General features: G+C 63.7%; 1 protein-coding gene across 6 annotated transcripts; it reads left to right on the top strand.

Annotated features, from left to right (window-relative positions):
* Positions 1-159: 159 nt before the first annotated feature.
* Positions 160-19,158, top strand: LOXL3 (lysyl oxidase like 3). 6 transcript variants are annotated; one of them, XM_037389356.1, is made up of 16 exons: positions 160-275; positions 7,358-7,679; positions 8,187-8,350; positions 9,532-9,743; positions 12,975-13,034; positions 13,292-13,511; positions 13,806-13,986; positions 14,321-14,475; positions 15,319-15,492; positions 15,642-15,797; positions 16,051-16,213; positions 16,495-16,738; positions 17,262-17,377; positions 17,503-17,639; positions 18,083-18,194; positions 18,441-19,158. In XM_037389356.1, the coding sequence occupies exons 2-16, from the start codon at positions 7,370-7,372 to the stop codon at positions 18,512-18,514; spliced, it is 2,478 nt and encodes an 825-aa protein (XP_037245253.1). In that variant the 5' UTR covers positions 160-275; positions 7,358-7,369; the 3' UTR covers positions 18,515-19,158. The 6 variants fall into 6 exon arrangements, with proteins under 6 accessions (XP_037245253.1, XP_037245261.1, XP_037245276.1 ...); XM_037389364.1 differs by lacking the exon at positions 12,975-13,034; XM_037389379.1 differs by lacking the exon at positions 15,319-15,492.
* Positions 19,159-19,167: the final 9 nt, after the last annotated feature.

Genomic DNA, 19,167 nt, shown 5'->3' with positions numbered 1-19,167 from the left:
GCCCCGGTGGGGCCGGCCCCATCGCGGGCGGTGGGGCCGCGGGCGGTGGGCCCGTCCTCGCCGGGCCGGCTGCGGGGGCGAGCCGGGGCCGCTCGGCGCGGGGCGGCACGGGCCGGCCCCGGACACTTGGGCACGGCGCGGGGCGGGCCGGGACGGAGAGGGGCGGCACGGCTCGGCACGGCACGGCACGGCTCGGCTCGGCTGGGCTCCGCCGGCACTCGGCTGGACTCTCTCGCTCGGTGCTACTGGAGCTGCGCAGCCCGCAGGGACCAGAGGTACCGCCCGGGGCAGCCGAGCGGGGACCGGCCCGGCGCCGGCGGGAAGCGCGGCTCGGACCGGCGCGGCACCGGCGGCGCTGGGTTCGCCGAGCCGTGCCCGGCACCCGCGGAGCCAGCCCGCCGGTGTCGGGGCGCGGGCGGCCGCGGGCGGGCGGCGGGGCTGGGGGCGGGGGCGCGGCGGCGGGGCTGCCGCCGTCCCGGCCGCGTGGGGCGGGAGGGCTGCGCCGTGCGGGGCCGCGCGGAGCGGCGCCGGTGCGAGGGGCTGGGTGCCCGATGCGCGAAGGCTGTGGGGGACCCCAGCGACGAGGCTGCGTGGGGCCGCGCCGTGCCAACGCTGCCTGGGCCTGCGGGGGTGCCCGTTTCAGCGCCCCGACCCCCGGCTGTCAGAGCATCGCCGTGCCGTGTCCGTGGGGTGCTGGAGGCACGGGCACGGCGGAGGGGGCCGTGCGACGCCGACAGCCGCGCCGCCGGTCCCCGTGGCAGAGCCAGCCGGCCCGTGGGGTGCCGCGGCGGGGCTGTGCTGTGTGCCCCAGCGTGCGGGCTGCGGGGGGCTTGTTTGCTGAGCTGTGGTTTACAAAGGCCGGCGGAGAGTCAGCATTTCCACGAAGATGGAATTTGCGGTAGCCCTTGGAAGAGAGGTTGGATGAAGAGATGTGAGGTGTGAGGGCTGGGGGGGGCACTCTCTCTTTGCTGGTGGCCCTGCATCTTCCCCGCTGCTCTCCAGAGAAGGTCACCTACGTCTCAGTAGCTCCGAGCAAGCTGCCTCGCTGCTCTGGGGTGCCTGAGTCCCCCAGACCTTTTGCTTGCCCCTCAGCCTGTCTGGGCTGTCCAGACCGTGTGGCTGATGGCTGCAGCGCCTGCACATTCCTCCAGGGTCGTTCCCTTCTGCCCGCAGCTGGTTCCTCCCGGGGCTGCCCCTCCGGAGCCCAGGGGAGCCCAGGGTGGAGCAGGCAAGCTCCTGGCAGAGCTGAGGGCCCTGCCGTGTCCTGGGGAGACGGGTTGGTGGTAGGAACTGCAAAGAGCTGTACTATGACCTGCCCTGGTTTAGGGTGACAGCAGGGCAGGGGAACATCAGGTAGCCCAGTGGGGTCGGCAGGGGAAGGGTGGTGCAGCCCAGCATGCACTCAGTGGTCTGCCCCAACTGATGCCCCGGAGAGCCCTTGGAGCCAGGGTGTGCTGTCTGCAGCAGTGTCCCTGTCACTGTCCAGGAGGGGGGCATGTGGTGGGATGGTGTGGATAGGCACCCTGCTGTCTGGGCAGTGAGAGGCAGTGAGCTCCCAGCCAGCGAGAGGTGGGTGACGATGAGAGGTGTCACCAAGCCTGCCAGAGTGGCCAGGCTCCTGTGGTGGCCGCCGGGCTGCTCCCTGGTGCAGTTCAGGTGTGGAGCCCTGCTGCCTTCTGGACCTTGGCTGTGCTCACTCCGAGCTCCAATCCCATGGGGTCCCTGCAGGCAGGGAGCTGGCTCGTCCCGGCATGAGTGGGCTGGGGGTGTTGGGGCTCCCCCAGCTCATGCACACACACTACTGGCACCCCAGGGCTGCTGGGAAGCAGGAAGAGCGAGGCAGGCTCATCCAGGCATCCGGAATTGCGAAAGGACCAGTGCTGGGCTGTGTGTGCTGGGACCCTGGGGAGAAGGGGAGGGATGGAGCCCAGCGCCTGAAGCCATGGGACCCACCAGACCTTCTCCTGCCCCGAGTGCTAGGGATGCGACCCCACGCTCTCAGGGATGTCCCAGCGTGGGCCTCGCCGGAGTGTGACCGTGTCACCCCTTAACCTTCCCAAGGAAGGATAAACAGAGGGAGCTTCTTCCTTCTTGTGCTGGCGGGTTTCCCAGGTCTTCAGTCACTTGTGCTGCTCTTATCTGAGTCCTTCCAGTTGTCAGTGCCTGGGTTACTCCATGTCCCCATGTGTGTGTCTGAGGCAGCTGCTGAGAGAGCATGTTCCTGGGGGGCCCGCCATGGCCTGGCCCTTCCCTGCTGCTACAGCCTGGGATCTTGATCCATGTCACAAGGACACCGGCGCTTGGCTGCTGTCACATATGCCAATCAAACATGCCAGCTTGCGGGGGCCCCGCTTCTTCAGGAGCTGCCCCTTCCCGAGGTCTGTTTGCCATTCACCAGGGTTTCGCTGGGGCAGACTGATGTCCCTCTTGGTGCCTGGTGGGTGCTGAATGGCACATGAGCTTTGAACAGTCCTTGGGAGCCAGGAGCCCCCCCTGGACTCCAGGCACCCCTCGTCAGCACCATTCAGCCCTGTTGGCACAGCCGAGCCCCTCCAGGAGGGCCAGCCTCTGTGCAAGGTGCTGTTAGGGGAGTGGAGCAATGGTGAGGGGCAGCCCCTGGCCAGGAGGGCTGCAGGCCCTGCCAGGGTGGCTGTGTCCTAGGGGAGCGTAGGAGCCCCTGTCATCTGCTGGGACAGGCAGAGCCACTGGGGCTGGAAGTGGGAGTAGGCTAAGCAGTGCTGTGGCTCCTGCAGCTGCAGGGGCTCCTCTGCACTGAAGGGTCCCTGTGCCCGTGCCAGCCTCAGCAGCATGGGATTGAGGTCAGAGTGGTGCGGGGAGCCCCAGGGGTTTCAGCCCTGTGGGGCTCTTGGATGCCCCAGCACGAGCTGTGCCATGGGCTGGGAGGTGGCTCAGGGCCCTGCGTGCTCTTGGCCGGGACATTCCTGAGGTTTCCTGGGCAGTAGCAAGGACCTACGCTGCTCTCCGGCTCCCACGCCCAGCATTTGCTCAGGGCCAGCCTGTCCTCCTGAGCACTTTCCATTTGCAGCGTAAGTGCTGCTGTGCGTCTGAACCCACTTGCATGCCAGGGCAGGCACGTTCAGCACAGCGCGGCACGGCACAGGCCAGCGGCTCTGGCAGGAGCCCCAGTCCAAAAGGAGACTGTCCCTCGCTGAGCAGGCAGTTGGCAGCAGAATAGCTGAGGTGCTGGGGCAGGACTGTGCCCAGCTCCTGTCTAAGACATACGGCGGCAGCAGCCAGGGGACATGCCTGGAAACCCCATCCCTGTCCCAGGTGATTCCTGGCCCCTGCCCATCCCACAGGGGATGCTGGCTGGCCATGCCCAGGCTGTCTGCACATTTCCAGGGGATGTGTGTGGTTCCTGCAGATTCCTGTTCCTCTGAAAGCACCAGCACTCACATCCTCCCGCTGTGCTGCCTGCCGGTGGCACCAGCTGCCCTGGGTGCCAGTGGGCAGGAGCTGTTGCCCTTGTGGTACCAGTACTCTCAGCAGGACGAACCCACGGAGGCTGGGCAAAGGGGCACACCTTCCCCTGGCCAGAGGTGGGAAGGAGATGGGAAATCACCTTTGGGTCTCTTGTTCTCCGTGGTCAGCCCTCTGGGGTGGAGGGCCCCCCTTGGCTTGTCTGTCCCAGCCAAAGAGCCCCAGCCCTGGCACAGATCCTGTGCTTCCTGCCGTGCCAGCCGGCAGGGCTGCTGTCCCATAAGGCTGAACCCGGGAGATGCTGCGCATGGGTGAGCTGCATCTGCTGACCTGCAAAGCTGTGCCACAGCTCCCTGCACTGGCCGTGCCAGGGCTGGGGTGGGATGCCCGTCCAGGAGCAGCAGGCAGGACACGGAGCAAAGCCTGCCAGCAGAGTGGGGAAGTCGGGCAGCGTCACATGGCTGGGGCAGAGCAAACGCACTGCTTACCTTTCAGAAAATGGAAAAAGTGATCTGGACAACGAGAGCGCTGTTAGCCTGACCTCCCTGGCACATGGGCTCAGAGCACGTTCAGAGAGGGAGATAGCAGAGAAACAGGGAAACGGCTTGTGCCGTGCCACAGGGCGTCCTCACTGCCAGCCTGACAGCTGTCGAAGCTTGGCTGTGGGAAGTGCTGTGGGCCTGTGCAGACCTCAGCAGGGCATTTTACTGGGAGTTTCCAAGATGAGTGGCAGGAGCTGAGGACAGGCTGAGCTGCAAGGGCAGAGGGGGAGCAGTGGGAATGTCTGGTCCTACATGCTTTGTTCCTGAATGCACAGGTTTAAATTTTCCTTGTACACAGGGATACAGGCTACATGATGCCATTTTACCAGGCTGTCCAGGTCTGTCCCCATCACAGTCCTGCACACTCCTGCCCCGTTCTGCCTTTGCAGACTGTACCAGGAAAGGACTTTTTTCCTCCTCCAGACATGGTTTTGCTTTGAAAAGCATGTGATCCTCACCAGCAAGCCCACTGAATGGCGACTTCCCCAGTTGTAACCACATTTTAGTTCCAGCAGGTGACCAGTTTTAATCCACTTAGTAGAAGGTGCACTGATTTTGTTGAGTGCTAATTATTCATTAAAAGGTGGTGCAAGATGAATTGAATGCCTTCCAGTCTCAGCCTGTTATATCAACACAGTTACTCCAATTAACCAAACCTGTGATCTCATAAAAGGTCATACCAGCCTTCTGACATGGGCTATTTCTGCAGAACCGTGGAGATTGGCATTAATTGTGCTGCCGTCCTTTAACGTGGCATTGACCCCGTTGCAAAACAGACTGGAGCCTGCCTGCAGTCCACATTATCTTGCTCATTCAGTGCAAGTGCTGGTGAAGCTTTAGCCCTTATGCGCCTGCAGCTTTCCCAGTCTCCCCAGGTGTGTCACGATTAGCGCTGAGAGGGCTCAAATCTCTGTGTCATGTGCGAAGTGGTGTAGCCCTGAGGATTTATAATGCTGCATTTGGGCAGGGGGGTGACTAATGGTGGAATAAGGGATTTATTACTGCTGTGAGATGGTAAACTCATCCTTTGCTGCTTTCCAGACAGAGCAGAGATGCAGATGGAGTGTTCCTACCCTGCCTGCCCCTGGCAAGCCCAGAGACCCCCTTTCCTGAGCCACTGGCAGGGCTGGGGTGGCTCTTTGCGCCTGCCCTCCTCTTTTCTCCTGCCAGGCTGATTAAAAAGTTCAGCAAAGCATTTCCCTGCTGCCTGCCCACAAATATGCTTCCTGCTGGGCTTTGTTTTGTTCTCGCAGAGCCAAAGCAGGCAGCTGAGGTGCGGGGAGCCCAAAGCCAGCTCCCACCAACCCCAGGAAGAGAGAACCAGGACATCTTCCTGCCGGCTGCTGTGGCTCCACCAGTGCTGTGGTGTCCCCCGTGCCCCCAGCTGTGGTGGAGGGGAGCACCAGCCCCAGCGCTGGTGTGATTGCCCTGAGTGGGTTGGTGTGCTTCCCACTGTGACGTCTGGACCGGTGTTGTTGATCCGTGTCACCTCTCACCTTCTCTCCCTGAGCACCCCTGCAGGCACCGGGTCATCATCCCAAGGGACTCACTGCTCTTAGTGACACCTCCAATGTGACACATGCCCGAAGCGGCAGGCACGCAGCAGGGCTTGGCCCCTTCAGAGGTCTCTGCTGGTCCAATGGGCATGGAAAAGGGGCTGGCTTGGGGCACCATCCTGGTTCGCCCTTGCCTTGGGTCCAGGAGGCATTCCCAGAAGCTGAAGGGAGGACCTGGCCTCCAGCATAAGGAAAAGTGAGCAGTGCAGGGGTGGAGCCGATTCCTGCTAGCTGAGCCCCAGATGCTGGCGGGGTGGTGGGTCAGCCGTGCCAGCCCTCAGCCCGGTGCTGGCAGCCAGGCTGGCAGCAAGGCTCCGGAGAGGCTGTGCTGACCGAGTGGGGACTCCCTGGCCCCTTCACTGTGAGGACCCCTTCCCAAAGCCACTGCAGGGACGTTGCTGTCGCCCCGCAGGTGCAGAGGGGCCAGGAGCAAAGGGGCAACATGTGGACAGGCCTTAGTCCAGGGAAAGGGACTCTTACAACGTAGCACCTCAAGAGCAGCCACAGTGCCTGAGGGTGCCCCAATACACCCTCACAATCCTACCAAACTGGCACGTAGGCAGCAAGCAGCAAGCTGCGAGAGAGTGGGGGCGAAGGCTTGCAGGGAAGCATGCTGGCACTGTGGGGAGGGTCTGTGGGAAGGGTCCTGTGGCACAGCCCCAGGCTGGGAGCATGTGCAGGGTTTACATTTGTTTTCCTTCCTCTGTAAACCTTTAGCTAAATGTTGGAGTCCTAGATGGCTCCTACTTATGGGTAAGCCGGACCTTACTCTTTCTACCGTTATGTGCGGCGTGCAGGATCTGCTCTTGGGGTGGGGGAGGCAGGGCGCAGAGATGTATTTCTGGTGGGCCTGTCCTGGGGGTGGGGTTCCCAGGTTTGGGGGTATGCTTCCCCACCTGTGGAAGGGCCTGGCTGGAAGGGTGGTGTGAGGCTGCGGCAGCGGGAGGCAGGCAGATTGCTGTGCTGTGGTGCTGGGGAAGCACCACAGCTTTGCCATCAAAAGCATGGCGAACCCAGCCTGGAGCAGGGCTGATGCTGCCCATGCAGAAATGCTGTTCCTGGGCTGCCGCGGCACACACAGGGTTAAAGTGGTCCCTGACAGGATAAACGGGAATACTGCACTGGGAGGGGAAGGCGGTTCACAGAGAAGTGTTTTCACTATTGTTTGCCGAGGGGACTGGTGCAGGAATACCTTATGTCCCTCAGGTATTCAGGGAGCCACAGATGTTATTGGAGGGCTGGAGAAACGCTGCACAGAGAGGAACACGAAAGGCTGGGCTGCGTGGCTCCTGGCAGGGGGCAGGAGTGGGGGCTGGCAGCTGCTGGTGACCGGCAGCTGTTGCAATGCTCCTGGTGGATCAAGCTCCTGGCCGGTCCGTCCGGGCTTTCCCTGGGCCCTGGTCCTGCTCCCGCTACCTCTGCTCTGTCAGCCGATCCCCCTCCTTTCCAGCTGACCCTCCAGGGGGTGACGCCACTGCCCTTTGGCGCAGGAGATGTGACCTGGTGGCACGGTGGGATTTCATGGGGTTTCAGCAGTGGCTGCCCGCGGAGGGGTGCAAGGCCGGGGGAGCTGGGCAGAGCCCTGGCCTGCGGCAGCCTGGGGGTGCCAGGCTGGTGCAGGGGGCTGCGTGCACGGGGCCCTGGGTGGGCAGTGAGAGTGGGCTGGCTCCGGCCAGGGCTGAGATGCGCAGGCGTGCTGGTACGGAGCGGAGCTGCGTGTGAGCAGGGGTTTCAGCTGGCATGTGGCTGGATCGGGGGGGCTGGTGCTACAGCACGGCTCGTGCATCCTGCGTCCCCTGACCCTTTCTGCCCTTGCAGAGCCGTGCTGCCATGGGAAGCTGCGGCACGTGGGCATGGCGGGAGCTGCTGGTGCTGCTGAGCAGCGTGTGGCTGTGGGTGGGCAGCGCCCAGCCCACCCTGCCAGGCCCCACGCACACCCCCAGACCCCAGCTGAAGTTTCGCCTGGCTGGCTACCCACGCAAGCACAACGAGGGCCGCGTTGAGGTCTTCTACAATGATGAGTGGGGCACCATCTGCGATGACGACTTCACGCTGGCTAACGCACATGTGCTGTGCCGGCACCTCGGCTTTGTGGCTGCCACCGGCTGGGCCCACAGTGCCAAGTATGGCAAAGGCATCGGTAAGACAGGGGTGGTGGGGCACAGTCCCCCATACTGCACGGGTTGGGAGCATCCTGGCTGTGGCTGCATGTCAGGGGCAGGGCGCGTGCTGCAGCAGGTTTGCATGCACTGCTGGGTGGGGGCAGGGTGGGAGCAGGCAGATCTTAAGTTTGCTGAGTGCCTGGCGGTGTGCGTGGCCGTAGAGTGCAGAGGTGTCACAGGCTGTGCTGCAGGTGAGATGCTGTACAGACCCCAGGGTTCATGTTACGTGGGGGCTTTATACCTGGCAGGGCAGCCCCTTGGGGAGGTGGAAAGCCCCCATCTGCAGATTCCCCACTCAGGGCTTTACTAGTGGCATTTTGCTGGTTTCAGTTTTGTGCCGAGGGAGGGCAGCCCCCAGCCCAGCATCCACACTCCTGCTGCACACCTGCGTGGTTCCTGGTCTTGCTCAGTGGGCACCTTCCCTGCTCCCAGGGGGTGCTGCATGTGCTTGGTCCCCCCCTCACCCCGGCCCTGGTGTCTGACAGGGCGGATCTGGCTGGACAATGTGAATTGTGCTGGAGGTGAGAAGAGCATAGGGGACTGCAAACACCGGGGCTGGGGGAACAGCGACTGCAGCCATGAGGAAGATGCAGGTGTCATCTGCAAGGATGAGCGCATCCCAGGCTTCAAGGACTCCAACGTCATTGAGGTGAGGAAGCTGCTGGCCAGGGTGGGCAGTTGGTGCTGCCCAGAATCACACAGAGCTGCCTGCCGGGAACCCTGCTGTGGGGCAGCCCTGCCGTGGGGCAGCCCTGCCATGGGGCAGCCCAGCCTGGCCTCAGTCCACCCTGAATAGTCGGGAGGCAGCTGTCCCACCGGGCACGGGCAGGGTCCTGTGTGCAGGACCAGGGCAGCCTGTCAGTGCCTTCCCTCAGCCCTAGCACATGGACTGTCCCCACAGAGAGAGGGGCGTGCTGCCCCGCTGCCCTGGCTCCCGGGACCCGTGGTGCCCCTGAGTCGGGTGGGCACCTACTTCCCCGGGGTGCCCCCAGCGCAACCCGGCTCTGGGGCTGCAGCTGGCACATCCCTGCCATGCCTGGGAGCATGGTACTGCCTTGGCATCCCCCAAGCATCCCAAGCTGCCGCTTCTCCCAGCAGCTCCTCCGAGCCAAGGGGTCTGTCTCTCACCTCTGCAGCCTGTTTTCTTCTTTCTCGTGACTGCTGGGGATGCTCGGCCCCGACCTGCCCCTCCACCCTGCACCTCTCCAGCACGCCTGGCTCCTCCCTCTCGCCTTCTCTCTTCCAGGCTCTCTGTTTCTCAAACCATCTCTTGTGGCTGCCCTTGGTCCTCCGGGCTGGGGCCCCTGTCCCACCCCCAGACACAGTGCCTGTGGAGGACGAGGCTCTGCTCGGGATGTGGCTGGGGTGTGGGAACATGGCACAGCTCTGGGCATGGGACAACAGGGCTCCAGCAAGGCGAGGGGGGCTGGGGCAGTGTCCTGCCAGCTGTGCCTGTGTCTTGGCAGGCCCTGCTGCCATCCTGCTCTGGGTGGGTGCCTGGGCATGGGGGGGTCTGAGCACCCTCCCTCCAGGTGCAGGATCCCAAGGCGATGGGATGGCAGTGCTGGCTCTCCTGGCTGCTGCACCCGGAGGACAGGGGGATGTGGGGCGCTAGCTGCACAGGATGGGATGAGGTTCTTGGCTGCCCAGGGCTGTCAGATGTGGCCTGCAGGGATGTAGGACCTGGCAATCCCTGTTCCTCACCTGGGACTGGGGACCCCCTCTCCTGCAGGTGCCTGTGTCCTCAGGGCACCCCCAGGAAGGGGCTGGCAGGGAGCCAGAGCAGAGGGGTACAGTGCGAGCCAGGGTTGACCTGTGTGCACCCTACAGACTGAGCAGAGCCACGTGGAGGAGGTCCGGCTGCGGCCGGTGGTGTCTGGGGCCCGAAGGCAGCTGCCGGTGATGGAGGGCATTGTGGAGGTGCGCTACAAGGATGGCTGGGCACAGATCTGCGATGAGGGCTGGGACAGCCAGAACAGCCGTGTCGTCTGTGGCATGATGGGCTTCCCTGCTGAGAAGAAGGTCAACAGGAACTTCTACAAGTGAGTGAGTCCAGCAGGAAGTTGGGGTTTTGGAGCAGAGGTGGGGGCACGGGGCTGGGGACAGTGCCAGGGACATGGTGCAGTGCTGGAGGGCAGAGAGGGGTCACGCCATTGGGTGCTGTGGTTCCCCAGTGTAAGTCCCATCTCTGCTGCTCACCAGTCCCAGCCCCAGCTGGCTATATGGGTGCTCACTCACCAAGCCGGGGGGCCGTGGCATAGCTGAGGGGCCACGGCTGCCCACCTGCCCTATGCACTGCTGCAGAGGCTGCTCCCAGAGGGCAGCTCTTGCTCCCTGGCAGTGGTGCACGTCCACAGTTCCCCCGGCGCAGGGCACACGGGTCCTCGTCCGAGGGGAGGTTTGCAGCCCAGCCAGGCAGGGATGCTCCAGCAGCACCACGGCCTGAGTGAGCGGCACAGGGCTGTGGGCACAGACACACTGCCTGCAGCGTGGTGCCCAGCGTGGTGCCCAGCACTGCATGCACCCCTGACCGGGCAGCTGGCGGTGTTGCTCCCACAGGCGGTTGAAGCATGCAGCCAGGATGAAGGGCTGGAGCCTGAGGCCAGGCAGCAGGTAAGGGGCTGGGGCGCCCCATCTGCTGAGCCCTTGGCAGAGATGGGCTGTCTGGCCCTGCCAGTCTCTGCCGTTAGAATAGATCCTGGCACAAATGGATCTGGACGGAGCAGACTGATGGCCTGGGCTGTGCTGGGCAGGCAGGACAAACCACCCTGGTGGGACCTGCCTGTGTGCACCGGGGTCCCCCATCCCCGGCAAGAGACAGTTTTTCTCCCAGGCTGGCTGTGCCCCAGGCAGAGCAGCCCCCATCCCACACACCAGGCAGGAATCCTGGCATGGGGGCCATGGTCTGCAGCGCAGACCCACTGTGGGCAGGATACCCTGGGAGCGGTGGAGGGGGCTGCGGCATCCTGTGCTGCAGCCCCATGGGGACCAGGAGGCCTTGGAGAAGAGCCATCTCTCCTGGCAGATGGGGAGGGAGGGCTGTGGAAATGGGCTGCTTTCTGCAGAAAGCAGCAATGGGGAAGCTGGAAAGGCTGCTCACCCCTCCATTCCCCACGGGGCAGGCTGGCAGGGTGGGCTGGTGTGGGCATGAGAGCACTTGCTCAGCGGTCCTAGCAAGGCTGGTCACCAGGGTGATGGGCACAGCAGTGCGAGCAGCAGTGCTGGTCACCAGGGTGACGGGCATGGTGTGGCAGGTCTTTCCCTGAGTGCTGCATCTGCTTGGGATCTCTTGCACCTTCTCCCACCCTGCTTTTTCTGCCTTTCTGCCAGTCCCAAGGGATAGCCTGGCTGCCCTTTCCCTCTGTCCCTGAACCTTGCTGCCCAGTTTGGCTGTAGGTGCAGTGAGCCAGAGCCCATCTTCTCTGGGCTAGGGCATAGCACCTCTCGCCTGAGCCCACTGCCACACGGAGACATTTCTCTGTCCCCAGCATACAACCTTACCCTGGTCCCACCACCTTCCCTGGTGCCGAAGGTGCCCTACACTTTGGACCAGTTGCGAGCTCTTCAGTGTGACACTTACCAGCTTTGTGTCACCAACGATGTCCTCACCAGCTCCTGCAGCTGTGCCTGCCCTGGTGGTGGAAAGGCAGACAGGGCCAGCCCCTGGGGTCTCCTCAGACCCCCACCCACAGGTCCCACTCACCACAATGTGCTGTTATTTGTCTGGTTTGGTGCTAACTGCCCCTTTTCCAATGAGCGGGTATTTCCCGGGCAGCACTGGGTGAAATGCTTTGTGAAGTCCATGAACTGCAGTCTGCTCCCTTCCCTCGGCTTGGAGCAGGAGCTGTCTCCTGAAAGCCACACGTTCGTTTGCCAGGACTTATCAATTTGTGGCTGCGTGACTGCAGTCGCATGTGGAGTCACAGGCTGATCCAGGCTGGAAGGGGAATCCTGGTCCAACCCCCGTGTGCAGCAGGGCCAGCTGTGGGTCAGCCCAGGACTTCATCCAGTTGGCTTTTGAAAACCTTCAGGGATGGAGACCCCACAGCCTCATGGCCTCTGCTCCAATGCTGAACAGCCTTCATGGGGAAAAAGTTTTCCTGGCACCGAGTTTAAACCCCACATTGCCAATCACGCCTGTTTTCTCTCGTGCTCTTCCTTCCCGTGGCTGAAAGAGCCGGGCCCTGGCTCCCTGACAGCCCCTTGGCAGGGGCGGGTCGGCTGCTGCCAGAGCCCCCCTGCCCCCGAAGCCATCTCAGCCCCAGGCTGGATGTGCACCCTCTCCTCCCGCCCCGACCACCTGGGTGGCTCTGCCCGGGGCTCGCAGCACTTAAGTGATGTCTGACTGTACTGGGGACCCAAAGCCAGGTGCTGGATCGAGCTGTGGTTTGAGGAGTGTGAATGGGTGCTGGTGGCCTCCGGCTGACTTGTGTGAATCCTGGTTCCCGGCAGCCCTGTGCTGTGTCCTGGGGCTCACTGGGCCGTGCGGGCTGACACAAACATGCCACCAGGCAGCAGGGTCAGTCAGTTGCCAGACTCAGTTTTGCATTGTCCCTGGTGGGTGTCAGTCCCCTGCCCTGTTTTGGGGTGCTCTGCTCTTCACTCCTTGTGGTCCCTGGGGATTTGGCCCTGCCCGGCATCTTCCTGCCTGAGTGAAGCAAAGCATTTGAGTGTGTTGGGACTATACCTACGTCATGTGTGCACCAGGCCCTGGGCAGCTGCCTCTTCTCCACACTACTCAATGTGCATCTCGCAGGCAGCGCATCCTTGCAAGCCTGCAGGGAGTCTCACGGTGCCCCATGGCACTGGGGAGAGCCCCTGCTGCCTGCGCCGCTTGCTGGGTGCTGTCCTTGCTGGGCATCCTGCTCCCCTTGGAGCATCACACAGTGATGTTGTCTGGTGTCTGGGCAAGGACATGGGCACACCTCACTTGTACCCAACAGATCAAATAGCTGCCACTGGTGTTTGATCTTCTGCTGTGTGACAAGGCAGCACGGGATGTTGCTGCATCCGGCACAGTTTCCTGGGGTGGATGTGGGCATGTGGGCAGGAAACTGCATCATTGCTGTGAAGGCAGTTGTGTCACATTGCTGGCAGCAGATGATGCTGTTGCATCCATGCGTGCCATGAAGAGGACGTGCATGAGTCTCCTGCGGGGCCAACATGCCCAGTTCAGCTTTCAGTGAAGCCAGGGCAGGCTGTCCTCCCTGTGTCACTGCAGCTGGTGGAGGTGACAGTCCCGGGCTCCTTGATGGTTGTTTTCTGTTTTCCAGGCTGGCCTCCAAATCTCAGCCTAAACAAAAGCACAGGGAGGATGTAGGGTCCAAGAAGAGGTAAATGGCTCCAGTGGGGAGCCTGAGTGCCAAGAGCCCTGCTCAGTCCTGCCGGAGCCGTGCGTGTCCCCGTGCTGCTGGGGACAAGGGGCTGGCAACTGGCAAGGGGAGGGTGCCCTGCAGGCATGGTGCGCCTCTCTCTGGGGACTGTGCAAGGGGCACCGACAGTGAGTGCCGCCACAGGCAGGGTGGCTGTTGACACCTCTGCTGCCAGCTGACCGTGCTGGTTGTGTCTCAAGGCTCCTCTCTCCTTGCAGGCTCTTCACGGAGCGGCAGCAGCTCAACTACCGCCTGCACTCTGTGTCCTGTGTGGGGACGGAGGTGCACCTCTCCATGTGCACCTTCGAGTTCTACAGGGGCAATACCTCGGCCGCCTGCAGGGCTGGCATGCCCGTGGTCGTCAGCTGTGTGCCTGGGCCCCTCTTTGCCACTGGCAATGCCCACAAGAAGAAGCAGCGCCAACAGCAGCAGGGCCAGGTGAGCCCCATGGGGAGGGGGCCGAGTCCTGCAGTGGCCCACAGCTGGCCACTGTCCTGCTGCAGGGCCCTGTCCCCTGGGCTGCACCTGCGGGCGGGCATGTGGGTCTCTGGGTGACCGACTTGTGGAGCAGGATTAGGGACAGTGCCCTGTCCTTGCACATCCCTGGACTCATGGCCAGCAACCTCTGTGCTGCACTGTGTTGTGCCACGCCATGCTGTGCTGCACTGTGCCGTTCAGCACTGTGCCACACCATGCTGTCCTGTACCATGCCCTGACCCTGCTCCCCTGCAGCCACGGATCCGGCTGAAGGGCGGCGCCAAGGTCGGCGAAGGCCGTGTCGAGGTGCTCAAGAGCAGTGAGTGGGGCACGATCTGTGACGACCGCTGGAACCTGCTGTCAGCCAGCGTAGTGTGCCGTGAGCTGGGCTTCGGCAGCGCCAAGGAGGCCCTCACTGGGGCACGCATGGGCCAAGGTGAGGGCGCTGGCGCTGGGGGGCCAGGTGTCACCTTCCTGGGTCTGCAGACAAGGCACTGGTCCAGGCACAAGGCTCTTCTGGGCTGAGGGGAGCCACAGCTGGGCTTGTCCCATGGGCACCTGGCTACCAGTGGCGTGTGGTGCAAGGCTTGCCCTGAGCATCCCCCAGGGACTGTGGCTACGCCTCCGCGCTGCCCTGGGCAGTAGCTGCGGGGGCCAGGAGCGTGTGGGGCTCCCCTGATGCGTGCTGAGCGGCAAGGGCAGCCATGGGGCAGGATGGCCATGACTGTCCCTGTACCACTGGGCCCTGATCCCTGCTGGCCCCCTGGCAGGGATGGGGCCCATCCACATGAATGAGGTGCAGTGTCTCGGCACCGAGAAGTCCCTCTGGAGCTGCCCCTTCAAGAACATCACGCAGGAGGACTGCAAGCACACGGAGGATGCGGCCATCCGCTGCAACATCCCCTACATGGGCTACGAGAACCTGGTGTGCACTGTGAGGGGCTGCCAGCATCTGCGGAGCCACGGTGCCTGGTAGCTCCCGGCATCGGGGTCCCCAGAGCAGGGTGCTGGGGAAGGGCCCAGGGGACCCGCTGTAGGATGACCCATCATCTCTCCTCCTCTGCACCCCATCCCACACTCCACACACATTTTGCCCTGGTCTGAAGCAAGGGCTGCCCTGGGGGGCTTGGGGATTTTGGAAGTGGGAGTCCCAAGCTTCACCATGTGAGGAGAGGGTGGAAGCAAGGCCACGGGGGGCTCTGGGTGCCCTGCTGCGTGGGGTGGGGCAGCTGCTCCCTGCTGTTCTCCCTGCTGCCAGCTCCCCAGCAGGAGCACCAGAAAAAAAATCGCTGTGGACCAACCAAGAGAGATTTTTTTTTTTTTTTGCTGATGATGAAATGAGCAAATGGAGCCGTGTGTTCCTGATTGCCCTGGCCTGTCATTTCATCCACTTTTGGCTTTTTAATAATTTTTAACTCTTATACTTGTTCATTTCTGAAATGAGAATGCCATTTCAAAATGAACCATTTTCCCTGCTTTGGTGAGAGAATTCCCAAACTCACAAGCATTTTCTTGGCCCCAAACATGCCATTTTTGGGGAGTTCCCTGCTGACTGAAGCTGTGCCTGGCTCTGCTCAGCTGCTGGCTGCCGCCCCAAAGCCCCCAGCCCCCGGCCGGTCAGGGCCCCGCAACACAGCCCTGGCTGCACCAGGGAGGGGGCAGGTGCTGCAGGGAAAGGGGCTGAGGAGAACTGTCCTGTGGGATGTGGCCCCAGCAGCCAGAGCATCGGTTGTGATGACGATGCTGCTGCCACTGCTTTTCTCTGCAGATTCGGCTGAGCGGGGGCCGGAGCCGCTTTGAGGGGCGGGTCGAGGTGGCGGTGAGGGCTGGCGATGGGGACCAGCCCCGCTGGGGTCTGGTCTGCGGCGAAGGCTGGGGTACGCTGGAGGCGATGGTGGCCTGTCGCCAGCTGGGTCTGGGATTCGCTAACCATGGCTTACAAGTAGGTGCCAGTGCCAGCTTGGCCAGGGCAGCAAGCTGCCACCACCACTGCTCCGCAGGGATGGGGACGGGGACAGGGATGGGACGGGGATGGGGTGGGGGGTGGCATGGAGTGGGGTGCCTGCTCATGGCCCCAGGGCTTCCCCGCAGATCCGCCTAGCTGGTGGGAGGACGGCGTTTGAGGGCCGCGTGGAGGTGAAGCGAGGCAGTAAGTGGGGCACAGTGTGCAGCGATGGCTGGACCACCAAGGAGGCGATGGTGGCCTGTCGTCAGCTCGGCCTGGGCTACTCCCTGCACGCAGTGACGGTAGGTGCTGGTGGGGAAGCCCCTGGTGATGCCACAGCAAGCACAGGTACCACCACTTCCCGGATGGCCATGGGGATGTATGGGGGAAAGGGGATGCAGCCACGGTGTGCCCCAGGGTGGGACCCTGAGGGCAGCCCGGGTACGTGGGCAGGGCTGTGCTGGGGCAGGGTGCTGGCTGCGGCCTGGGTGCATGGGAGCCGGGGCACCTGTGGCCGCCAGCCCTGCCACCCAGCCTGTCTCGCCCCCTCCCCAGGAGACATGGTACTGGGATGCCAGCAACGTGACGGAGATGGTGCTGAGCGGGGTGAAGTGCGCCGGCCATGAGATGTCCCTGAGCCACTGCCAGCACCATGGCACCAGCCTGAACTGCAGGAACACGGGCACACGCTTTGCCGCAGGTGTCATCTGCTCTGAGAGTGAGCAGTGATGGGGTCTGCGGGCGATGGGGTCTGCGGGTGGTGGGGTCTGCAGGCAATGGTGCTGTGGGGCCAGGGGTTGCAGATAAAGCGGCTGTGAACAATGGGGTGCAGGCAGTGGGGTTTGCAGATGGCGGGGCTGCAGGGTCAGCCTGTGCCCAGCCAGTGGGGAGGGCACGTACTCCCACGGCTGGCTCAGCCCTGCCTGCGCTGGCTGCTCACCCTGTCCCTGCTGAGCAGCAGGATGGCCGCCTGTCCCTGAGCAGCCATATGCTCCCCAGCTGCCTCCGACCTGCTGCTGCATGCCCCGCTGGTGCAGGAGACAGCGTACATCGAGGACCGGCCGCTGCACATGCTGTACTGCGCCGCTGAGGAGAACTGCCTCTCCAGCTCGGCCCGCCTGGCCAACTGGCCCTATGGGCACCGTCGCCTGCTCCGCTTCTCCTCCCAGATCCACAACAATGGCCGCGCAGACTTCCGCCCCAAGGCTGGCCGGCACTCCTGGGTCTGGCACGAGTGCCACCGGTGGGTGTGCAGCACAGGCAGGGACGGGGGGCATGCAGCAGGGGATCAGCCCGGGCCAGGGGTTGGGGGAGGAGAGGGCGATGGTGCTGCTGTGGTGGGCCAGGCGAGGGTGATGCCAGGTGAGGCACAGGCTGGGTCAGGCACCTTCTGCTGCCCAGCATCCAGTTTTGCCTAGTTGGGCTCAGGGCTGTCCCTGAATGAGCAGTGTTGGGGCTGGGGGCCTGGGGGGCGGGGGGGCAGGGACGGGGCTGTAGGCTGTGCCCTACAGCTGAGTGTCCCCCCAGCTCGCCTGGGCCAGCCACATCCCCTGCTGGGGCAGGACCTCGAAGCACTGCAGCCTCGGGGTGGGGGCTGAGGGGACCCTCCCTGACAGCAAGGGGCCAGGCAGGTGGCGGAGGGGGGTGGACACGCTGCAGGGCAGGTGAGACTGCTCCGCGGGTCTCCTCCCCTGCACACAGTGTCCCCCCAGCTCCCCAGCGTGGGGGCACTGGCGCAGCCGGGTGGTGTGGGCTCCCTCCTGCAGGCACTACCACAGCATGGACATCTTCACCCACTACGACATCCTGACCCCCAACGGCACCAAGGTGGCGGAGGGACACAAGGCCAGCTTCTGCCTTGAGGACACGGAGTGCGAGGAAGGTGGGTGCCCTGAGGCCCTGCGGCACTGTCCCTGACCGTGTCCCTGCTGCGGGGCCACCCAGCCCCAGCTGCTGTGAGCATGGGGGCTGCAGCGGGGACAAGCCACGCTCTCATCCTGCCCACAGACGTGGCCAAGCGGTACGAGTGTGCCAACTTCGGGGAGCAGGGCATCACCGTGGGCTGCTGGGACCTGTACAGGCATGACATCGACTGCCAGTGGATCGACATCACTGATGTCAAGCCAGGCAACTACATCCTGCAGGTGCTGCAGCCCAGCTGCCCCTGGCCCCTCTTGCAACCCTCTGCCCCTGCACCTCCGACTCTCTGTACTGGGAGAGCAGCCACCCGGCCCTCTCCCCCCTGCCCTCTGAGCAGGCTGGAGCACGCCAGAGCTGGCGGGGTGTGTGCTGGTGTGGGACAGCATCTGTCCTCCTGCCCAGAGACACGCGGGAGCTGCTCAGGCATGCCTTGGCCCCAGTTTTCCTGCGCTGAGCAACAGTGGTCATGGGCACGTGGTGCACAGTGACCGGGCCAGCCCCCCACAGCGGCAGCTGCCAGCTCCTCGGAGCCCTCCAGCACATCCCACTGCAGCTGGGTAGATGTGTCCTGCTGGGGCTGGGGGGGCCTTGTCACAGGCAGCAGCTCCTCAGTGACCAGGTGTGTGTGGGGCAGGGGGCTGTGACCCTCACTATCGGTGCCCCACAGGTCGTGATCAACCCCAACTTCGAGGTGGCAGAGAGTGACTTCACCAACAATGCCATGAAATGCAACTGCAAGTACGACGGGCACCGCATCTGGGTGCACAGCTGCCACATCGGTAACAGCCCCGGGACATGGCACTGGGGGCAAGGGCATGCTGGGGCAGTGGGTGGCCAGGCAGGGGTGGCGCAGGAGTAGGGCAAGGGGGCTGCAGGAAGCAGTGGGGCTGGGGACAGGGTGTCTGGGCTGGCGCAGGCTGACAGGGCTTTGGGCCCTGGCGGCAGCTGTGGTGGGAGCCAGGGTGGCAGCAGGGCAGGTGACCTGCAGCACCAGAGCTGACAGCTCTTGCCCTCTGCCCACCCAGGCGATGCGCTCAGCGAGGAGGCCAACAAGCGGTTTGAGCAGTACCCGGGTCAGCTCAACAACCAGATTTCATAGGGCCCTGGCCCCCGGGAGATGGGCATCTCCCTCCCTCACCCTGCACGGGTGGGAGGAAGCTGCTGGGGGGCCGGCGGGGAGGCCTCATGCCCGGTACCACTGCCACCGAGTCCTGCCGGGGACTGCTTAGGACTCACTGTCACCAGCTGCCCTTCCCCACCTCGGGGAGCTGGTGCTGGAGCACCGCGCACCGGCACCTCCCAGCCTGGGGCCACCGCCCCGACCACTGGCCAGAAGACTCCGTGCCCATGTCCCCTGGGCTGTGGCACATGGATTATGGTCCCAGAGGTCCTGTACCCTCCACCATGCCCTGCTCTGCACCCAGCCTCTGCCATCCCAGCTGCACCCCACCTCCTGCTCCCCCATTCAGCCCTGGTTCCTCTCACCCTACAGCCCTCCCTAGGGCTCTGCTCTCAGCCAGCCCCAGGACTTACTGCCCCCACACAGGGACCTGCACCCCCACACGGCCCCAGCCGAGGCCCAGCGAGCCCCTGGTCCCCTGGGAGCTCCTGGTCCCCTGGGGATGGTGTGGCTGCCACTGCCCTGCCAGCACTGCCTCCAGCTGCCCGGCAGTGGCTCCCACACCCATCTCTTAGTTGTAATTTTATTTTCTCTATAAAGTTGTCAGTTCTATTTCCCCAGTGGCTGCTGGC

This window comes from Falco rusticolus, chromosome 1 (genome assembly GCF_015220075.1).
Source record: "Falco rusticolus isolate bFalRus1 chromosome 1, bFalRus1.pri, whole genome shotgun sequence".
In the NCBI taxonomy this organism is placed as follows: domain Eukaryota; kingdom Metazoa; phylum Chordata; class Aves; order Falconiformes; family Falconidae; genus Falco; species Falco rusticolus.
This window is presented reverse-complemented; position numbering and strand designations above follow the sequence as displayed.

Bases quoted from the DNA above. Each gene is read 5' to 3' on its own strand.
- LOXL3 (XM_037389356.1), top strand. From the start codon at position 7,370: ATGGGAAGCTGCGGCACGTGGGCATGGCGGGAGCTGCTGGTGCTGCTG. The intron at 7,680-8,186 runs GTAAGACAGGGG...GGTGTCTGACAG, and splicing joins CAAGTATGGCAAAGGCATCG to GGCGGATCTGGCTGGACAAT. The intron at 15,493-15,641 runs GTAGGTGCCAGT...GCTTCCCCGCAG, and splicing joins TCGCTAACCATGGCTTACAA to ATCCGCCTAGCTGGTGGGAG.